This window comes from Strigops habroptila, chromosome 5, assembly GCF_004027225.2.
Source record: "Strigops habroptila isolate Jane chromosome 5, bStrHab1.2.pri, whole genome shotgun sequence".
NCBI classification, from domain to species: domain Eukaryota; kingdom Metazoa; phylum Chordata; class Aves; order Psittaciformes; family Psittacidae; genus Strigops; species Strigops habroptila.
This window is the reverse complement of record NC_044281.2, coordinates 68,750,530-68,769,704: the sequence shown is the minus strand read 5'-3', so window position 1 is coordinate 68,769,704 and position 19,175 is coordinate 68,750,530. Positions and strand designations below refer to the sequence as shown.

Genomic DNA, 19,175 nt, shown 5'->3' with positions numbered 1-19,175 from the left:
ATGTTTGTTCAGTGCAGCTAGGCAGTACAGCTCCACCTCCTCAATTATTTAGAGGACACATTTCCTGCAGCACCTCCCAGCCTTAGACCACCAGGTCTGACGGGTAGTTTATACAGGCGAGAAGGTGTGGACCCTGAACAATGAGCTCTTCCCAACAGCAGCAGCAAGCAGGGCACAGCAAATGTCTGCAAGGTAGACAGAAGTAGGCAGCAGTCACTAAAGGCAGCAAGGGCAGCAACCATCTGGAGAGGACAAGAGGCAAATGTTGTCAGGGTTTCAGCTAAAAACACAGGAAGCTTTGGTGAGGAGATGGCTTCCAAGTTCAGCACTGCCCCACTGCAGCTCTTCTCTACAAGACTATCAGCTCTGAGGAAATCACACTCTAAGGCAACGCCGAAACAGATAAAAGTTTTGTTACATGCTCATTTTCCAGATCCTACATTACCAGTGTCATTTTTGAGTGGGTAGCTGTCAATCTCTACTATGCAGCAAGATAATACCAGCCTTTTGACAGACAGAGTCTACATTTAAGATCTAAAATAAACTGCAAGAGTTTTATATAGATGAACTATGAAAAGAAAATGAGTAAAAGATGCATCTGTATCTAAGTGCTTTAAAGAAAACGTAGGTTGCCAAAGCTCTTCTCCCCCACTCTCATGTATTGTACCACACAAGACGTGTTATTTTAGGATTACTTCTGGTGCACTGACTGGAGAGGATACCCACAAGTCACGTATGAAACTATTCCACAGGCAACCCAGCTGTACGGTTGCTTCCACACCCTCTTTTTTCCTTTCCTCCTTTCTACTTCCTTTCCTTTATTCTACCAGCTCCTTTACTAATGCAGATGGTGTACAAGGCAGGGAGCGTCTTTCACAGTCTTCAAAGCAGGTATGGTATTTTTATGAGCATGTATAGGGTTCAACACTTTCACAGCTTCTGTCCAGATAATCCTACCACCTGACCACTGCTTGCAGCTGGAATGCCGCAACGACCAGAGAGCAAAACAGACCCGAGATGTGCTTCTCTCTGTTTAGTTTATGTACCTCGGCTCACAGATGAAACAGAGCAAGCACCAGGACTTCCACCTGGTAAAGGCAGTTGAGACAACGTGGAAAACAGATGGTTCAATACAATCCTGCACCTGGCTCCCTAGGGCGGCAGCACCCAACCTTAGCCTCGGTGCAGCCAAAGGAGATTTGGGATGGCACTACCAATAGGGAATTACACAGCTTTTAAAGTAGATCTAGTGCTCTTAGCACCCTGAAAAGATGACAGTAATACAAAAGGGAGGTAACATCTACAGTCTTAGGCAAACTCCTCAGCAAACTTCAGCAGAAGCATTGGGAAATACTTCAGTGGAAGCCTTCCAGAACGGACACTCCCCATCTGCACCCCTGTGACATTAAGCACCATGCAACCCACAGCTTCTGTGACCTACAGTCACAGAGCAGCATCTCACTGGCTCAGACCTTCAGCAAATGCAATCCATCATTTGTACCTTGTAAGTAATACACCATATCAAATCAGAAGTCATCCTGTTTGGTCTATGTTCTACGTAGGGTGAAAAAGACATCTTGACCCCACAAACAGTAAGATCCAGGTCGTGCACAGGTTGCTTGGTCTAGTACAGTCCTCTCCAAGTGACACTAAACATACATGTCAAGGTGGGAGAGGTCTACAAGCATCTACACTGGGGAACCCAAGAACATCACTGGTGATCTGAACGATACGCACTGCAGCATAGACAGGAAACAGAGTAAAGAGATGATGAAGAGAGAATCAACTTCACTAAAACCCTTTCCCGGCATGAAGAAGGTAGTAAACGGATGGTCAGAGCCTACAGAGATAAGGCCTAGCTCCTCTCATCCCAATTGAAACACGCTCTCTCTTCCTTCCCTTTCTGTGCTGAGGCTTGTGCCAACCCTCCCCATCACAGCTCTTGCCATGGGCAGACCAGCTCACCTGGCCTGTGCAGCACCACACGAGTCCCATTTCCCTGCTGACCCTCTGCCCAGCTGCTCCAGAGCCACCCTTCAGCTCATCCCAAAACTCCTCCAGCCCCATCCCCTCACAGACCACCTCTTCCCTGTCACCATCCCAGGAAGACACACACTCCTCATTCACAGCAGCCACGCACCTGCCAGCTCCAGCCTCTGCCCTCCCTATAGCCATCTTCACCACCACATCCAGCCAGCCACCACCAAGCACCTTTCCTCCTCACCCTGCAGCCACCCTGCCATACAAAGCACCTCAAGAGGCACTGCCACCCACACCTAGATCCTCTACAAGCCCTCTCCATCCCCACGAGCACCCCCGAACTCCGGTCTCAGCATCTCCTCCAGCTTCCCTTCACCCAAAGGGCTGCCCAAACCTTAGGCGGGCCCCCAAAAGCCTCTTCCCCGAGCCCCAAGAGCCCAGGCACCCTATTCCCGCTCCTGCCCCTGCCAACCCAGCCTGACCCCCTACCCCAAAGGCCACGTCCCTCACCACGGAGGGCACAGACCCCTGCGCTGCCCTCCAGGCGTGCAAGCCCCTCACAGCCTTGTGTCTCCCCGTCCCAGGGACGCAGACCACAGCACGGCGCGACCCCAGACCCTCCCCAGGCGGCCCCCCTAGGGCAGCCCCTACCTGGGCAGGCTCCACGCTAGCGGGCAGCCCCTCGGGCAGGGCCTGGAACAGCAGCAAGGCCATGGCGGCGCGGAGCCTCCTCGCCATCCCCCCCACCCCCCGCTCCCCGCCTCCCCAGCCCGACTGCGGCCCGGGACGGGAGCCGAGGGGCACCCCGCGCCCCGGCCCGCCCCACCCGATCGCCTATTGGGTGGGCGGTGCGCCGCTTGGCTTGCCATTGGCTAAGCGAGCTGTCACTTAGGACAGAACCGGGAGGGGCGGGGCCTGTGCACAGGGAGCTGCCATCTTGAGTGTGGCTCACCGGGAAGGCAGCCTGGGGTGGGGGGCGCGCCGCCATATTGTGAGTGGCGGAACTGGCTGCAGAGGGGCAGTGGGGGGGCTGCCCCTTGGCCCTGCACCCTCAGTGCAAGCACCCCGCGGGGCATATGTGGGCACTGCAAAAAGGGGGTTCACAAGCCCACCACAGCTCCCTGACACCCCAATGGCAGCCAGGCACTCATCCTCCATTCACCCGGCCACGCCATGATCCCCGCTCAGCCTCCTCTCCAGTGCACCCACAGAGCCCCAGACCCAAGCAGCCCACCTGGACCTGGGAGTTCGACATGGAGAGGATGCTAAAATGATAGCAGCAGCATGGGGCTGGGCTTGAGGTGCTGGGCAGGCAACCGTATGTTGGTATCTATGTCACCACTCCCGGCACACCAGGCAGCCTCCACAGTGCATGGGCGTGATGAGGTTTATCAAGATGCTCAGATAACAGGTTAAGAAAAGTCAAAATAAAGGGAATCGACTTAGCAGCTTATCTCCCACCCTGGCATGTTCCAGTCAGGGCAGTGCTCGGGGCACACCTAACCCCGCTGGTTCAGCTCGCCCGCCTGCGCTGGCGTGGGCCGTCAGGTGTTAACCCATTGCACGTGCACCCTTCCGATCCCCTCTCCATAGGCAGCCAGTTCCCCAGCCTCCACCAGCCTTTGGGCAAGGGGCAGCGAGCCAAGCCTGCCTGCTAGGGCTGCTGATGCCCCAGAGGAGCCCCCCAGCCTGCCGTGCCTCCACAGGCTCTGCAGCAGCCCAGTGTCTTTGGTCTGGTTTATCATTTGAAGGGAGGTTACAAACATGACATTTCAGCCATGAACAGTTATTAAAGAAGCTTTATTCCTGTTCCCAGCCAGCCCCACAATTAGAGGCACAGTTGGGAGAAGGCATGAATTCATGGGAGCACAGAACCAGCCCAGATCAGGTGTGACTCATCGCTGGAGAGCAATTAACACTTGCAGCTCTTCCCAAACAGGGATGAGGCCAGCTCTGAGTCCTGGCAATGAGGTTTCCTTCCTGTTGCAGCTGTGGGAAATGGAGGCAGGCTGGCCAGAGCCACCCTTGGAAGCATGGGGAGTTGCTGTCTGCAGCCTGGCTGTTACCCTCTGCTCCCTAAGGAGATCAAGGCATGCTGGAGAGTTGCTGTGGTTTTGGGGAGTGCAGGAAAGCGCTGGCTGCAGCGACCATCTTCCAATACCAGGGTGACGTGAGCCGTTGAGGTGAGTTGAATCATCAGGGGAGATTGGAGCTACAACCTAGAAACCTACAAACCCCGCGGAGCTATGTTGTCAGTTGGCATAAATCCATGTCGATCTGAAGAGGGAATCCACTGCTATAAGCTTGGGGGGGAGGTCTGGTTTGAGGATGGCTTGCAGATCCTCTAAGTCCAGAGCAAGCCGCTTCCTCTGTCCGAAGTGATGACTTGCACCATGTCCTGCTCCCCAGGGCAGGGGATGCACTGGTGCGAGATGGCACTAGCTCTTTAGAGGATCCCTCTGCTCCATTGTGCCTCCAGTATGGCTGGGGAAGCAAAAAATAATGCTAAGGCTTTCCCACTGTGGTCCCAACCTTGTCTCCGGGTGGCTGCTGCCCTGGCATCGCTGGCTGCAGAGCCCTGTTGGGACTCACATGCTGCAAATGCAGGCAGGGTCAACAGCAAGAGCGTGGCTGCGATGTGCAGGGAAGGGCAGTTTTAGAGCATCGCTGTGCTCCCTGGCATGTGAGAGGCACCTTGGACCCAAATACAGCCCAGACTGCTACAGGTGTGTTTCTGAAAGTGCTCAAAGCACTTTGGGTGTAGGGTAAGAGCAGCTTGAGTTAAGGAGCTTAAAGAGAGCAGAAATGTCGTCTTGTGGCTTCTTCCCACTTGCAACAGGAGTGACATCTGTTACGTTTCATGTGCTTATCTATTATTTTAATTGCACATTAACGAGATCTAATAATGCCCAGGGAACAGATACACAAATTTTAACACGTTTTCCTACTTTCTGCTGACCTATTAATTATTTCAGAGCTCTTGTACAACTTTCTAGCTGTAACTACATGTGGTTGGAGACATTATCCTCTTCCTGTTGCAGCTTGGGCAGAGGCAAACCTGTTGTAGATACAGCTTGGCCCTTCAAGAAGTACATTTTGGGTTTGGCTGCTCTGTTTGTAGGAGCAGAGTGCTTAATGCCATAAAGCCCTTTGGCTGTAGACTCTGTGCACTTGGGGATCTGAGAGGTGTCCCTGGCTGAAGGGATGAGCATGGGGCTCCCCAAGCAGCCATATCATTCACCTGGTTAGAAACACACTTATCCCACTAAGGGACGTTCATCAGCAAGAAGAGAGCTTGGATGCAGCTGGTTGAGGACAGGGACTTTAGCCCAGGATTAGGACCAAACTCTGGGGCTCCCTCCTCCAAAAAACAGGCTGCAGCAAACTTAAGCCGCTCTTTTTTGGGATGGGAGAAGCCTTTTGTCAGACCCAGTTAGCATCACTGCAAACACTGCCTGGCCAAGACGACAAACAGCACCCATGGGTGTAGGGTCACCCAGTGTGACCCTCAATGGGATGAGGGTCGCCATGAGCACAACTGTCACCTCCCTTTGTCACTTGCCTCAGGACTGCCTGCAGCAGCAAGAACCTCTCTGGGAGACTGCATGGGGTGCCCAAAGGTTTCAAGGCTCATGCCAGCCCTTGCAGAGCCTCATGGCTCTTCCTCCTTCTTCTGGCCCCTGTGCTGACCCTCATCCTGGTGCCTGGTCAGTCACAGAACCTGCACCCTTCCCTTTCAAGGCAGGCATGAGACCCATGTACCAGCCCTGCCCAGGGAACCAGACACTCAGAGACCAGCCAAAAGCAGAGCCCACAGCTGTTTTTTAAATTTTTCAGCCCTCCTCTCTGTCATTTTCAGTGCTGCTATTCAGAGTCTGAGTTAATGCCTTGGCAGCTTTGTAACTCTTGAGTCTCCTTCCCCCCATCCAAGGGGGCCCAGAGTCAGCTGTCCTCCAAAGCTGCAGATCCTTGGTCCTACTGTAGAGACAGTGAGATGTGGGACAAGGGTGATGGCTGGCTCTTGTGCTCAGAGGAATGGGTAGATTACAAAAATTAAGAGCTTAAAAAACAGCTACCTTTTTCTTTCCTGGATTGTGGCAACGCAAAGTTAATAAAACCTGAACCTGAGAACAAGGAAGGCATGGTCCAAGCATTTGGTCCCTCGACTTTGGGGTGCTCCCTGTGCAACAGGGAGAGGTCCTTCTTGGTAAAAGGCCACTGTGGTGGTATAAGGCAACAATGTGGTTTGGTTCCTGGTACAATGGCAGGGCACCTGCTTTCGGAGGTAGGGCTGTGCTCTGAGCCCCAAGGGAGAGAGCCTGATGTTTCACGGGCCTCAGCCATGAGGTTCGGACAGACACAAGGCTTCCTGCGCAGGGCTAGAGGAAGGCACTGGAAGTGTAGCCATCACCCAGAGGGCCATGGAGAGGCAAGCACACAGCTAGCAGCAATGGGGGGAGGCTCAGGACAAGCCAGAGCGCTGCAAGCTGGGTGCACAGAGCCACATCCTGCCCCTCTGTGGGGAGGAGGCACCAGGGTGCTGGGCTGGGGCAGGGGGGCAGATCTGGCTGGACCATGCCTCTGAGCCCTGCTCAGGGGATGTGGGGCTGGTGGTGGCAGGAGGCCAGAGGGGTGCGATGGCTCCTGAGGTAGTCTCCATTCACAGTCCCTTGTTAAAGTAGATGTACGGCACTTTGTCCCCATGCTTGGTCATGATGCTGTCACGCAGCTCCGGCTCAAGGTCAGCCAATGCAAGGGAGCTGTGAGGAGAGGGGATAGACACTGAGACCTGTGATCCTCCTCCCTGGCCACTAGGCAGGTCACCCTCCCTCCCCATTGCTATTCAAGGTCCCCTGCAGTCCCTGGGATCTTGCAGGCTCACATGAAGACCCACCACCCATTCCGGGCACCCACCACTCCCAGTGCTGGGGGGCAGAGAGCTGCCCATGGGCCTGGGGGTCCCACTGCTCCAAGCACAGAGCTTGCAAAGCAGGGGTGACACATGCTCTCCTGCTGCCCAGGACACCAGCGTGTACATGCAGGCACACAGGGGGTGCCCATCATGCTTCTCCTGGGAAGGGCAGAGAAGACCTAGGGGAGGAGAAAGGCTCCCGAGGTCCCGTGCAGGAGGAGGAAGCAGTGGGGCAGGTACCATCTCTGTGGGAACAGGGCGCAGGCTGCTGGCACCATGAACAGGAGGCTGTGGGACAGAGAAGAGATGAGCGTTAGTGCTGGGGACTGCAAGCCCCTGGCCACAGGAATCTCAGCCCAAGAGGTGCTGCTCGTGCCCCCATGACTCCCAATAACCGGGGAAAACCCAGGCTGAAAGGCAAGCAGCTTTGCAATCCCTTGCTGGGAAAGAGATCTTTTCTCAAGCATCCCTTGGAGCCATGCTCCAGACACCCACAGGCATTCGAGCAGTGAGATACTTACAAGCCGCCACTGAGCAGCACTTGCAGAGGCCCATGGAGAACCCGGATCCGCTGCAAGAGAAGAGCTGGGATTGAGTTCCTGGCTTTGCCATGAGCCCTGCTTACAGGGTGGGGAGACTTCTCCCCTCAATGGGGCTGAATGCCCAATACCTCTGGGGTGCCACCAACCCTGCCACCCTCCCACAGCCTCTCTTGTGTCACCCAAGAGACCTCTGGTGTACTGGTGACTTGAACAGAGGGGAAAGCAAGCCAGGCTCTGCAACCCCTCCATTTCACCCCCAGCATCTCAGTGGCACCACAGGACCCACTGGAAAACCATGGCAGGAGAAACATGGGCTCACCTGCATGAAGGGGTATTTCTCCAGTTGCTCCATGATGATGGGTAAAATAACTAGGTGCAGAGAGAAAAGGTCAGAGCACCCCTGCAAGTCAGCCCCAAAGGGCTGCCCCAGCGGGACCATCCTGCATGCCATGGCGGCAGCTAGTTGTGCTGGGAGGCACTGGATGTTTGCTCATTGCAGGGACCTGTCACAGGACCTCCATCCCTCTACTCATCCATCCATCCCCCGGGCAGCATGTTCCTCATGCTCCCATCCTTTCTGCCAGGCTTCTGGCAAGGCAAGGATCTTGTTGAGAGCAGGGGAGGGTGAGGTGGTTGGTCCCGGGGGAGCCCCCAGTGCAGCCCCCCGCTCCCCTTCTCTGCACTCACTCATGCCCGGTGCTGCCATGGTGATCCTGGAGACCACAACCTGCGCGATCCCCTTCGCTGCCGCCCTCTGCAAGCAAAAGCAGCAGGTGAGCCCCTGCCACGCCATGCTCCAACCGGGACCCTCATCCCCAGACTCACCCTGGAGCAGCCGAGCTCGTTGTTGTCCTGGTCTGTCACCATGACCCCGTTGATGATCTCCCTGGAGGGGACAGGCAGCAGTGAGTGGGGACTGGGATGGTCGGGGAAGCGTGAGGACACAGCAATGGGGTGAGGGGGTGCCAAGGGGGTCCCAGCAGCCCCACTGCCACCAGCCCTCGTCCCAGGGTGCAGGGCTCCACCATTCCAGGGCACCGCAGTCCCCAGCCCAGCCGATGCTGCCATCTTCAGGGCATGGCTGCAAACTGGGTCTGGCCATTCGGGGGACAGACACCTGCCTGGGACCCACAGCCCCGCCAGGGGACAGTCCCCCCACAGCACCCCAGCTCCCCTGGGGGGGACACCGAGCAGCAGACAGAGGTCCCCACATGGGCCCCATCCAGGGGGTCCCAGTGCATGGACATTGTGGACTGGGGCTTTCTCATGACCACATGTAGAAGACCTCTCAGAGATATTCCAGCCCAGACCCCAGAAGAGTTATCCTCAGCCAGAAATCCTGCTCCTGCTCTGGGCAGAGGCTGAGACACCCCACCCAGCATCTTCCACCAGAGACCTGGCACCATGAACGTGCAAGACCCCAGCATAGCTTCGACTCTCTTGCCTTCAGAAGGAGCTGGGTCCCCCAAGCACCCCAGCCACGTGTGGACTTACTGTTGCCGCATCATGGGGATATTGACACAGTTGGCAGCAGCCACAGCCACAAAGGGGACCCAACGGGCCAGCAAGGGCGGGGCTCGCTGTGGGAGACAGGCTGGTGTCAGCGCAGGAGGGCGGGATGCAGCCAGCTCCCCTACCCATCCCCATCCCTGCATACCTTGGTGCAGAGGTTGAGTCCCACTGCGGTGGCCAGGGCTGTGCCAGTGGCCGTGACATAAGCCACCCCGATTTGCCTGGACAGTGATTTCCAAAGAAGGGAGAGAATAGAAACACCAACTCTGACTCAATCCTGTTCCTTCAGTTCCCAAGACAGGGCACAGGAGATCTTTACGGAACATCAAGGGGGTCCCGCCACAGAAGGTCCCCATCCTGAGCGGGGGCACACTTACTTCAGTGAGATGGGGCAGGCAGCATTGCGGTTGGTGTAGTTGACGAAGGCGTTGAAGGACTGGTTCACCCACTGCCAGAAAACCACAGCAGGCACCGTCCTGCAGAGGGAAGGGACCGGGACAGCACCTGAGGGCTGTCAGGGATACCTGGCCTGGCGGGAGGGCAGCCAAGATGCCCTCAATACCCTTGTCATGGTGTCTCCCAAGGGAAACTGAGGCACTGCAGCAAAGCCATGAGCCATGGCAAGAGCTAGGAAATGATCCCGGCAGTCCTGTCTGCTGCAGGGCTTTGGGAAGCACAGGAGGGGAGAGCCCTGCGGGGTGCTCAGCCAGGGGTGGCAGACCCAGCTCTGCGCAGGGCGGCAGCCATCCTGCTGGGCTCAGATAAGCCTTCATCAACAGGAGCGGCACGGAGGGAGCACATGGGGACAGAGGCAGCTCTGGGAGTGACCAGGATGGCTCTGCTCCTCCTGGTGTCTCAGGTACACTGAGGAGGGGACACGGGGAGATGTGGGTCTGAGCAAGCTTTGGGATGCAGGAGAGTGGAGGTGGGCTGGGAAGGGGGTGACCCATCACCACTGATCCACCACTGATGGATCACGCTGGTGAGATCCATCCAGGCTGGATCTCACCAGCGACACACAAACCAGCCCAGCAAACAGGGGCAGGATGGGATAGGGATCCACTGGAGAAGGCAGTGGCTGTCCCACACAGCCTCTGTGCTGGGTAAAGGATCATTCACACTCACAGCAGCCATTTCAGAAGGGAAACACAGGGAGCTGTTGTCATGGGCTGGGGCCACTGGAGCAGCCTGACCTCGGGGCACATTCGGTCCTTATTTTTGGGGGCTGTTATGGTCCATGGAGCAAGAGCAGCAGCCGTGCAGTGCTCGGCCATGTTAATCATTACAGAGGCTCCAGGACAAGCTGAGCTGATGTGAAATGAGACTATTCCCAGCCGTGCTGGGGGCCGGGAGGATCCGTGATGCTTCCACCACAGGCTGTGCAATGGGGACAGGGCACAGGGACGCAGGTCTCGGCCACAGGACACAGGCAGGCACAGCAGCCATGGGCATGCCTGGAGCAGCAGCCAGCCCCAGAGCAGGCAGAGAGGCCATGCATGGGCCATTGGGGACCTCTCGAGGGGCTGTGGGCTGTCAGGGCTGCATCTCCTGCCCGGCATCCCCAGGAGCTCACCGGTAGAACTGGAGCATGCAGCCAGTGAGGGCCATGCCCCCCGGCACCTGGAAGGACATCCTCCCGAAGAGGTTCATCTTCTCGCCGCTGTCAGGGTGGAAGGCCGAGTCGTACAGCTTCTTGGCGTACAGCAGCTGCTCCAGGCTGCTTCCTGGTGGCACCAGCCCGGTCCTGCAAGCCCAGAGCCCGTCGGGGAGGAGCTGAGCAAGACCCACCAGCACCTGGTACCACCAGGGCACAGAGCCCCGGGGCACCAAACATGAAAGGCAGAGAAACATCTTCCATGAGGGATGTTTCTCCCAGCTTGAGCCTCCTGGGAGAAGCCTGGGAAACACCCCCAAAATCACCTCTAATGGATGTTACGTCCCAGTACACACACTTGGGAACGACTGCTTCCATTCCTGCACGGTGGCCAGGTACGGGCATGGCGATGGTACCTGCCCCGCTGTACCCCTGCCCCTCACCTGCAGGCTTGCACCAGCGCCTTGGCCCGGTCCAGCTCCTGCTCCGACACCAGCACGGTCCGTGGGTCGGTGATGTTGAGGAAATGCTTCAGGCGCCCCATGAAGGTGCTCTGGTCCCAGCGCGGGGCGTCGATGTTGAAGCCATGGGGGACAGTGGCCATTTTGGCATGGATCTGGGCAGGGGGAGAAGGCAACTCGGGAGGATCCTGGCTGCCCATTGACCGCGGGCCTGCCACGGCCACAGGAGTGGTTAAAACTGGGCAAGAGCTATGGCAGGTTTATATTTAACGGGAGACTTGGACTTTCAGCAGCCTCGATCCCGGGAACCTCCTGCACCCTGCCGCAACGAGGCCGCTCCTTCGCATGCCAGCCTGCCCGCGTGGGGTCCCCTCCTTGAGCTCCCAAACACCACCTGCACCCACCCTGGCACTGCACCCTCCTGTGGCTGCACTGCACAGCCTCACCAACCTCCCCCGTGGCACCACACTGCACCCTCCTGTGGCATTGGCACTGCACTACACTGCGTGTTCTCCATAACACAGACAGCATGTCTCTACAACACTGTTGTGCTCTCCCGCACATCACTGCACTGCACCACACTGCACTACACATGGTCTGTAGTGCTCACAGTGCCCTCGCAGCACTACAACGCCTGGCCTGGCCTGCGGCATGGCAGTACACAGCATTACACTTCACTGCATTACATTACACTGCACTACACGACACTGCATGGCACTACATTACATCACACCGCACTGCATCACATTACATTGCATTACATGGCACTGCATTACATTACACGCACTGCATGGCACTACATTACATTACACTGCACTGTATTACACTACATGGCACTGCATGGCAGTACACTACATTACATTATGCTGCACTGCATTACATTACCTGGCACTGCACGGCGATACACTACATCACACTGCACAGCACAGCAGTACAGTACATTACACGGCACTGCATTACATCACCTGGCACTGCATAGCAGTACAGTACGTTACGGTGCACTGCACTGCAGTACAGTACAGTACATTACCCGGCACTGCACACTGCACCCCCCGCCCCGCGCGCCCCACGTGGCCCTACCTGCAGCCCCCACGCGCACCGCCTCCCGCCCACGCGGCCCGCCCCCCGGACCCCGCCGCGTGGCCGCCCTCAGCCAATCACAGAGCCCAGAGCGGGCGCCCCCACCGCCCCTCCGGCGGGGTGGCCCCTCGTGCGCATACGCTGGTTCTGGGGAGGAGGGGGCGGGGCTTTAGCCGCGGCCCCCCCCTGCTGCCCCCCCCCTCCTGCGCGCCTGCCGTGGGCACGTTCCGTACGTACGGCGGGAAGCGCTGACGCCGTGCGTAGCGGCGGCGTGTGTGTGACGCAGTTGCCCATGGTAACCCCGGGGCCGCGCAGAGGATGGTGAGTGCGGCGGGGATCGGGCACCGCGGCGGCCTGGGGCCGGCGGCGCCCACCGCCGGGCAGCGCGGCGTAACGGGGGCCGGAGGCACCCACCCGGGGCTCTGGCAGGCCGGGGGGCACTGGGAGCGGCGGTGTCACCGCGGGGGGGGTGACCACTTGGCCACTGGGAGCTGGTAGGGTGGGGGTATCCCGTCGGGAAAGGGGGGCACACAGGAAGGGGGATGCTGCTGGGGACGGGGTAACGCTGGAGCCTCCAGCCGCGGGAGGCCCAGGCTGGTGTGGGGGCTTGGCAGCAGCTATGGGGGACCTGGAGAAGGGGCCTGGCTGGGGCAATGAGGCTGGAGGATGCGACGGGGGCCTTCGGTGGGATGGGATGAGCCTGCCTGGGGCTGATGCAGCCAATGTCTGGAAAGGATCATGGAGGCTGGGTGCTAAGGAGGGCTGGGGAGCAGGGTGGCAGTGGCCCGCTTGGCCTTACGAGGGAAGGAGCAATGGAGCAACCCAGCGAGGATGGAGTGTTCGGTGATTGACTGTGGGGAGCCTGGTAGCATCTGTGATAGGACATTAGACAATGCAGCCAAGGTGGAAAGGGGCTATCCTGGGTGTTTGTTCCTGGCTACAGCAGTGGAGGGAACTATAAGAGAGCTTGCTGGGGTGGAAGGTTGTTGGGTTGGTTGTTGATAAACAGCCTTAGAGTGGGAATTAAATCGTGACAGAGAAAGCCTGGATGAAGGGGTTGGGTGTTCAGGGATGGACGGGACTGAGACACATTGCTCAGTGGCTGAAAGAAACCTGCCGGTTTGGGGGGATGAACTGAGTCACTGGGAAAACCCAGCCAATGCTGGCAGTCTAGGATAGTTTGCCAGGATGTTGTGGGATGTGGGGGTTTCTGCCAGAGGTTGGGGAGATGAGGGACAGTCTGGGCTGAAAAGAAGAAACAAGAATACACTGTGCAAATGGCTGGAAGTGGAGTTTTGATGCTGATGAGAGAAAGAGAGGACCCAGGGAGGAAGGAAGTGTTCAAGGGGAGAAAGAAACTGTTTGAGAGGGAGCAGGGCGGACTTACGGAACGAATTGGAATCTTGGGTGCAGTGAAGGATCTGGTTAGGGTGGAGGCCAATGCTGGAAGATGAGCGGTATGATGGTGTACTGTAGTCTGAATCAAGGTTGGATGATGGTCTGAGTTGTTGGAACAACCTGGATTTAGAGGCTGGAGTAGCTGGGATGGGACAAGTGGGATGCTGGCAGAGTCCAGTGAGGACTGGAAGGAAGGGTTGGGGCTGCTGGGTGAAGGGTGGTAAGAGAGAGCTGCAGTAGGTGGGGAGAGCTGCTGCTGAGGCTGCATCGTGTGCAGAGAGCACAGGCAGAAAGAAATAGCAACAGGGAAAGAGCTTTCCCAAGGGCTAAGCTGTGTTTTGTCCAGGAGCCCTCCAGGCACAAGCTGGATTCATGCAAGTGGACAACACAGGAGGAGGCGTAAGCAAGAGCAGCAAAGGCAGCTCCTCATCTTCCCTGGGTTAATTCTGGCTGCATCCCCACCTGCTGGGCCACAGAGAAAGAGGTTGAGATAAGATCTGTGGGATCTGTTCTATTTTAGATCAGTTGATGATGGAGCATGTCACACCAGACACCGAAGCCATCACAGGATGGACATCTGCTGTAAAGATGAGGGCAGCTGCCTCCAGCAGTGCAGTGCTTTGTGGGACACGTTTGGCCTGCAGCTGCTGCTGGCCAAATCTGCTCTTCTGCTTTGTGATGTCCCGATAAGCTGGTGGAGTCCAGGATCTGGCTGCTGTTATCTGAGTGCTCTGTGTGTGGAGAGGGCGGACTGGGTGTTTTCCAGCACTTGTGTTATTTGAGACACCATTTTACTGCCTCTTTGTCTATTTCCCATTTGTGGGAGTTGTTATTTGAATTGCAGCCCCTCGGGCAGGGTGGGTGGCACTTTGGGGTGCCTGGTGGCCGGGCTGGGCTGGGCAGAGCATTGCCAAGTGCTCTGCAGTCTCTAGAGTCTCAACTTCTGCTAACCAGAATAATCCTTAGTGGTAGAAACGCTGAAAGAGCAGCAAATATATCCAAAGCAGCTATGGCAGCCTGGGGGTGTGGGTCAGCAGTCAGAAATGATCCAGGCAGCTTGATGTGACAATTTACTGCTTGTCATCTGAGCTGTGGTAGCTGCCCATGAGCATGTTTCTGGTGTGTCATGATTGCATTGGAAAGTGCTTAAACCCCCTTCAATGACTGCTTGCTCCAACAGCAGTGATAAGAGGGTTAATGATGATGTTTAAATGATTTCAGTGTTCATCCAAGTGAGTAAGTACAGAGGGGAAGTGTCTCCTTCTGCAGAGCAGACCAGCGTTTCACAGCTGTGGGGCAGAGGTGGTGGAAGGTCATAGGTGGAGCACGGGCGGGGGGAAGATGAGCCATAAAGCTGCATAGCATGAGGGATGTGCAGCGCTGAAGTCTTTGGCGCCGTTAAGCAGCATCTGTGGTGGGTGCACAGCAAGGGCGAGGGGAGGCTGCTACATGAAAGGATACGCTGCTTTCCAAAGCCTTGGGAATGCTGTGGGAAGCAGAGCTTGTGGCTTCCTCATCGCTGTAACAGCAGTCTCTGGTATGTTATTGATCAGTGGTGGGGCCACAGGATGCCAGTGTTCTTCTAAACCCGTTGATTGAAGGTGCCATCGTGATGTCAAAACCAGGGTTGTCAAAGCATGGCCCCATCTTACAGCGGAGGAAACTGAGGCATGGAGCGTCTAGCTGACAGTAGGCACATCTGGTGGAGAGGGTGAAATACCAGCATAGCTAAATGCGTAGTCGGGCATCTTTCTTCTGGTCTTGAGCTCATGTTTGTAGCAAAACCAGCATCTGTTGCCTACTGTAGGTGTACATAGTAGCTGTAATTTGTTTCTTTTGCCCCTCGTTATTTGGTGGTAAAGCTCTATTTAAAATGGCCTCATTAAAAAGAAAATGTTTTTGAGAGTTTGAATAGTGCCTCACTGCTTTAGTTTCCCACTACAGTCCCATGTCATGTTTCTGGATTAGTTTTCTGGTTGCTGAGATATTGATATGAGAAACTGCCTGCGGATAGGACAGTATATTCAGAGACTGTCAAGTTCTGAAACCAGATAAAGACTGCTGACATTGTCCAGTGCTGGGCATCAGCTCTTCTCTGTGCAAAACGCTTCCTTCAAACTTGCTAAAACCAGTGGAGTTTGATTTTAATTATGAAAGCAGGATTCATGCTGGCAGTGGTTAATACATCAAACCAGCAAGTGCTGTGCGACCTCTTTGACAGAAAACTGTGTTAGTAGGCTTGAGCTGGAAAAACTCTGTAGGTGATTCGGCTCCATTAAATCTTGGATTTCAGTGCAGGAGAGAAAGTCTGCGTTGAATGACACCATATGGTGGAGACATGCAGCACGCAAATGATTTTTTGGGAGTTTTGCCAGAGTAAGAAGTATTGAATAAACTGTGCTCAATAGATTAATTTCCTTTGGTTGTATTTTGAAAAAGACTGGGTGATTTTATGACCATTAGTGACATTTGCAGTTCTGCAGCCGAAGATAAAGGTAATCAAACGTCATTCTTCAGGGCACCAGCTAATCAGTGCAGTTGTCAGGAAGAACTCCCCTCCTCCAGCTCTGTCTGTGCAGGATTTCACCCTGGATGACAAATGTAGCCTCAAATATCCACTGCTGAAGGCAGGATATTTGGCTCAACTGAGCCCCTCGTCCTTCCCCATGACAGCTTCTCCTTGCGTGACTTTCTGAAACCATCATGTGCACCTTCTATCTTTAACTTATTCTTTAAAAATGGTGAAAAGTTAAAAGGAAATTGTGGTCCAGAGCTGCTCTAGGTGCTGTGCAGGCAGGGAACGGAGCTGTTCCCCATGCCGTGGAAGTACGTTTTGTCTGAGGTGAGAGATAACCGAGTGATATGAGTGAGGAGACTCCAAGACAGGTTCAAACTTGGCATGTTCGTTGCCTAAACCTCATCAAGGTTTGTAGGTGTGGTAGAGAAGGAATCAGCAGGAGAATCATAGGGTGGTTTTATGGATATTTTGTGAAGTTTCTCCCACGGTTGTAGGAAAGGCACAAAGGTTTAAGGATAGAGCATGGGGACACGGGAGCCATCACCTCAACGGCAAACGCGCTTGGCCGGGGAGGACCTTGAGGGTAAAGACAAGTGACTTGTGGTTGTAGCAGCGGGGAAGAGGCTGTCCGTGCAGGGGTGTGGAGATGGGGGAGATGTGGTCGCAGCGGCAGGCTGAGGTGCTGAGTTTTGTGGCTGTGTTGCATCCCGGTGAGTTGAGTTGATTCTAGCTAAATATCCACGTCTAGTAGATAAGCAATTGCTGGTGACTGAGGGTGGTTTTATTTTAAATTAATTATCTGAGCTTTGTGGCTAATAAAGTTAAGCAGAATACATTTACTCCTCTTTCCTAATGGGAATCAACTGTGCTCTGCAGCAGCTCGTGGGCTGTGCTTTATCCATGCCCTGTGTATCCAGCCCTCAGTACAAGGGGAAATTGTTCTTTCCATTACAGCTTTATATTGCCAATCTGATACAATATTTAAACAGATTATCTCAATGCTCTATTTGTCCCAAACCAATTTTTGCTGTGGCTTATAAAGTGAATCTTCCTTTCAGCGGCTTCTGTGGTACAGGATGTAGTTACATGCATCAACTAGTTCAAAAGACCCATATACAGCGTGGATTTAAAGCTGAATAAACCCACAAAACCCTTAGCTAGGACTATAAATGTCACTGTATTTTTATGTATGTCTGTATTTTATTTTTTTTAAGAGAATAGGATTACTGCATGCTGCTATAACTGAAAGTCCTTTGATAATTCAAGGAGTATTTTAAACCTAGCAATGATATACTTTCATAAAACCACACATCCCTGTTTTTTGAAGGATGCTAATAAGATGGTTAGCTTTACTTTCATGCTCAGTGTGTTTATGAGTGCTCTTGCCCATTTAGTTGCATCTCTGAATTTAATGCCCCACTCTGATTTCATAGTAATTGTCAGGAGTCTTTTTTTTTTTCCTTCTCGTATGTCCCCATTCACTGTCTGGAAAATACAGTCTCCTCATTGCTGACCCCATCAGTCTGTCTCCTCATGGTGCTTGTAAAGAAAACCCTCTCCACCAAGGACAAAGATGTTTTTAAACAAGCCAATCTGATATAAAACATAGTTTGCTTAACCCAGAGGTGACCAAGAAGTGGTTGCTGGCTGACTGTGCCCAGCCTTGAGTTGCTCTGTCTGGCTGCCCCTCTCCAGAGGCTGCCCGCGCTGCCACACTGTGCTGTTCATTATCCGAACAGCATCTGCAGTTCCCTCCTCTGGTACGGATGCCGCAGTCTGCTCGGTTTCGTGCAGATGACACACTGCCCCTACACTCCTGTGAGCTGTCTCTGCAGCTCCCAGCCAGCCAACATCTCCTCTGTCCTGCTTGAGACCTGTCCTGCCCCTCACCCTGGAGCCCTCGGTGAGCGGGTACTGCTGGCCTGGCTGCCATGCAGGCGTCCCGGGCATCCTCCCTCCTTGCTGCAGGTTAAGTCCCAATATTGAGGCATTTGTTTGCTGCCCCACTTCGAAGGCCTGCTCCTCTCCTGTTGCTTCTGAGCATCCTCTCTATACCAAATTTTCCCATTTCCTGGCTTTCTACCTGCCATCTCCCATCAGTGAGAAAGGGTTGCTATCTGACTCTCATCAGCCCAAGTTAGTTTCAGCGTTGTGTTTGCGAGCAGAGAAGTGCTTGTCAATCAGTGTGTGTGCAATAAGGGCTGCTTGTCCCACTTAGTGGTGGCATGCAGCGGGGAGCTCGTCTGAGTTATTTTTTCCAGTCTACTAAGCTGTCAGGAGATGCTTTCTGTCTTCGTAGCCAGTGTGCTCATAAGAGCAATTAAAAAACATGTTAGAAACCCATCTGTGCATGGCTTTCCTTCATCTTAAATCTTCACCAAGTACAGGGAGAATGCGGGTTGCAAGCTTTAAATAATATTTACAAAATAGTAACAATCGTAGTAACCCTTACTATTATTTGGCTCTTGATTTAAGTTGTACATGCAGACCATGTAACCTATGCTGGCAGCTACTGAAATAAAGTCCACTTCTCTATGTTGGCTTGCTTGTCTTCCAGCCTTTTAAATCAGCTTACCTTATACCTTAGAGAATACTTTTATTTCTATATATATCCTTGCTTCTATTGGCTACCCCAGATAATCCTGTGATCAGCCATGCAGCAGTGTCACTTGAGTAGAATATGGAACGATGCTGATCGTTTTCTCATAGGCTGTCATACTGGCCCAGAAATAGCATCCATCTACAATGGGAGAAGCTCTATTAACATTTACAACTGTTCCTCTTCCCTGAGACCCCTGAGAATTGCTCCGTGGAAGATAAGCAATACTTTGTAATACATTTCTTTGCGCTCGGTATTTTGGAGTTGAATTCTGAAACATAAAGGCTCCTAATCCTGATCTGCTCTGGGATACACTGCTCTGCACTTAGCAAGTGGTGCTGTGAATAGGATTAGCATTTCAACAGCTTCCTTTTTTAACCGTGAGCAATAAACTGAAATAATAGGGCCTGATTCAGAGCTCTCTGAAGTGGCCAGTGGTGCTTTGGCTGGTGTGCGTTGGCTTTGGGTCAGGCCCATAAGAATGGGAAATTCAGTATTTCCCTGGAAAGGAGGGAGAATGTGTGAATTTTAGACTTCCTGCTCCAGTGGGGTCGTCCACACCGAGCTGAAATCCATGGA

At 54.3% G+C, this 19,175-nt stretch overlaps 3 protein-coding genes across 10 annotated transcripts in view; 1 reads left to right on the top strand and 2 right to left on the bottom strand.

The window, feature by feature from the left end:
- The window catches only part of WBP1L (WW domain binding protein 1 like), a 59,638-nt gene extending 56,922 nt beyond the window's left edge, over positions 1-2,716 (bottom strand). For 3 of the 5 annotated variants that reach the window (XM_030488526.1, XM_030488529.1, XM_030488527.1), the window contains exon 1: positions 2,632-2,702. Coding sequence is in view for 2 of the 5 variants with exons in the window: in XM_030488528.1 (XP_030344388.1) it covers positions 2,632-2,694 (63 nt within the window). In the remaining 3 variants the exon portion in view is untranslated. Of the gene's footprint in view, positions 1-2,631 lie in introns of all 5 variants that reach the window. The other 2 variants (XM_030488528.1, XM_030488530.1) reach the window with 2 other exon arrangements.
- A 1,045-nt stretch (positions 2,717-3,761) lies between these two features.
- On the bottom strand, positions 3,762-12,177 carry SFXN2 (sideroflexin 2). 4 transcript variants are annotated; one of them, XM_030487004.1, is made up of 12 exons: positions 12,082-12,177; positions 10,984-11,156; positions 10,520-10,690; positions 9,324-9,422; positions 9,092-9,167; positions 8,929-9,014; positions 8,260-8,320; positions 8,122-8,188; positions 7,754-7,803; positions 7,414-7,463; positions 7,133-7,180; positions 6,608-6,740 (listed from the first exon to the last, which is right to left on the bottom strand). In XM_030487004.1, the coding sequence occupies exons 2-12, from the start codon at positions 11,142-11,144 to the stop codon at positions 6,641-6,643; spliced, it is 969 nt and encodes a 322-aa protein (XP_030342864.1). In that variant the 5' UTR covers positions 11,145-11,156; positions 12,082-12,177; the 3' UTR covers positions 6,608-6,640. The 4 variants fall into 4 exon arrangements, with proteins under 4 accessions (XP_030342863.1, XP_030342864.1, XP_030342865.1 ...); XM_030487005.1 differs by lacking the exon at positions 12,082-12,177 and adding an exon at positions 11,887-11,954; XM_030487003.1 differs by lacking the exon at positions 12,082-12,177 and having other exon boundaries at positions 3,762-6,740; positions 10,984-11,244.
- Position 12,178: 1 nt separating this feature from the next.
- ARL3 (ADP ribosylation factor like GTPase 3) overlaps positions 12,179-19,175 on the top strand; it is a 30,127-nt gene continuing 23,130 nt past the window's right edge. The window contains exon 1 of the mRNA XM_030487007.1: positions 12,179-12,402. Within this exon, the coding sequence (XP_030342867.1) occupies positions 12,400-12,402 (3 nt within the window). The 5' untranslated portion in view covers positions 12,179-12,399. The remainder of the gene's footprint in view (positions 12,403-19,175) is intronic.

Excerpts from the sequence above, each read along its gene's own strand:
- SFXN2 (XM_030487003.1), bottom strand. The coding sequence starts at position 11,201 with ATGGGCAGCCAGGATCCTCCCGAGTTGCCTTCTCCCCCTGCCCAGATC. Across the intron at positions 9,015-9,091 it reads GACTCAACCTCTGCACCAAG|CGAGCCCCGCCCTTGCTGGC; the intron begins GTATGCAGGGAT and ends TGTCTCCCACAG. Across the intron at positions 7,181-7,413 it reads GTGCTGCTCAGTGGCGGCTT|CCTCCTGTTCATGGTGCCAG; the intron begins GTAAGTATCTCA and ends TCTGTCCCACAG.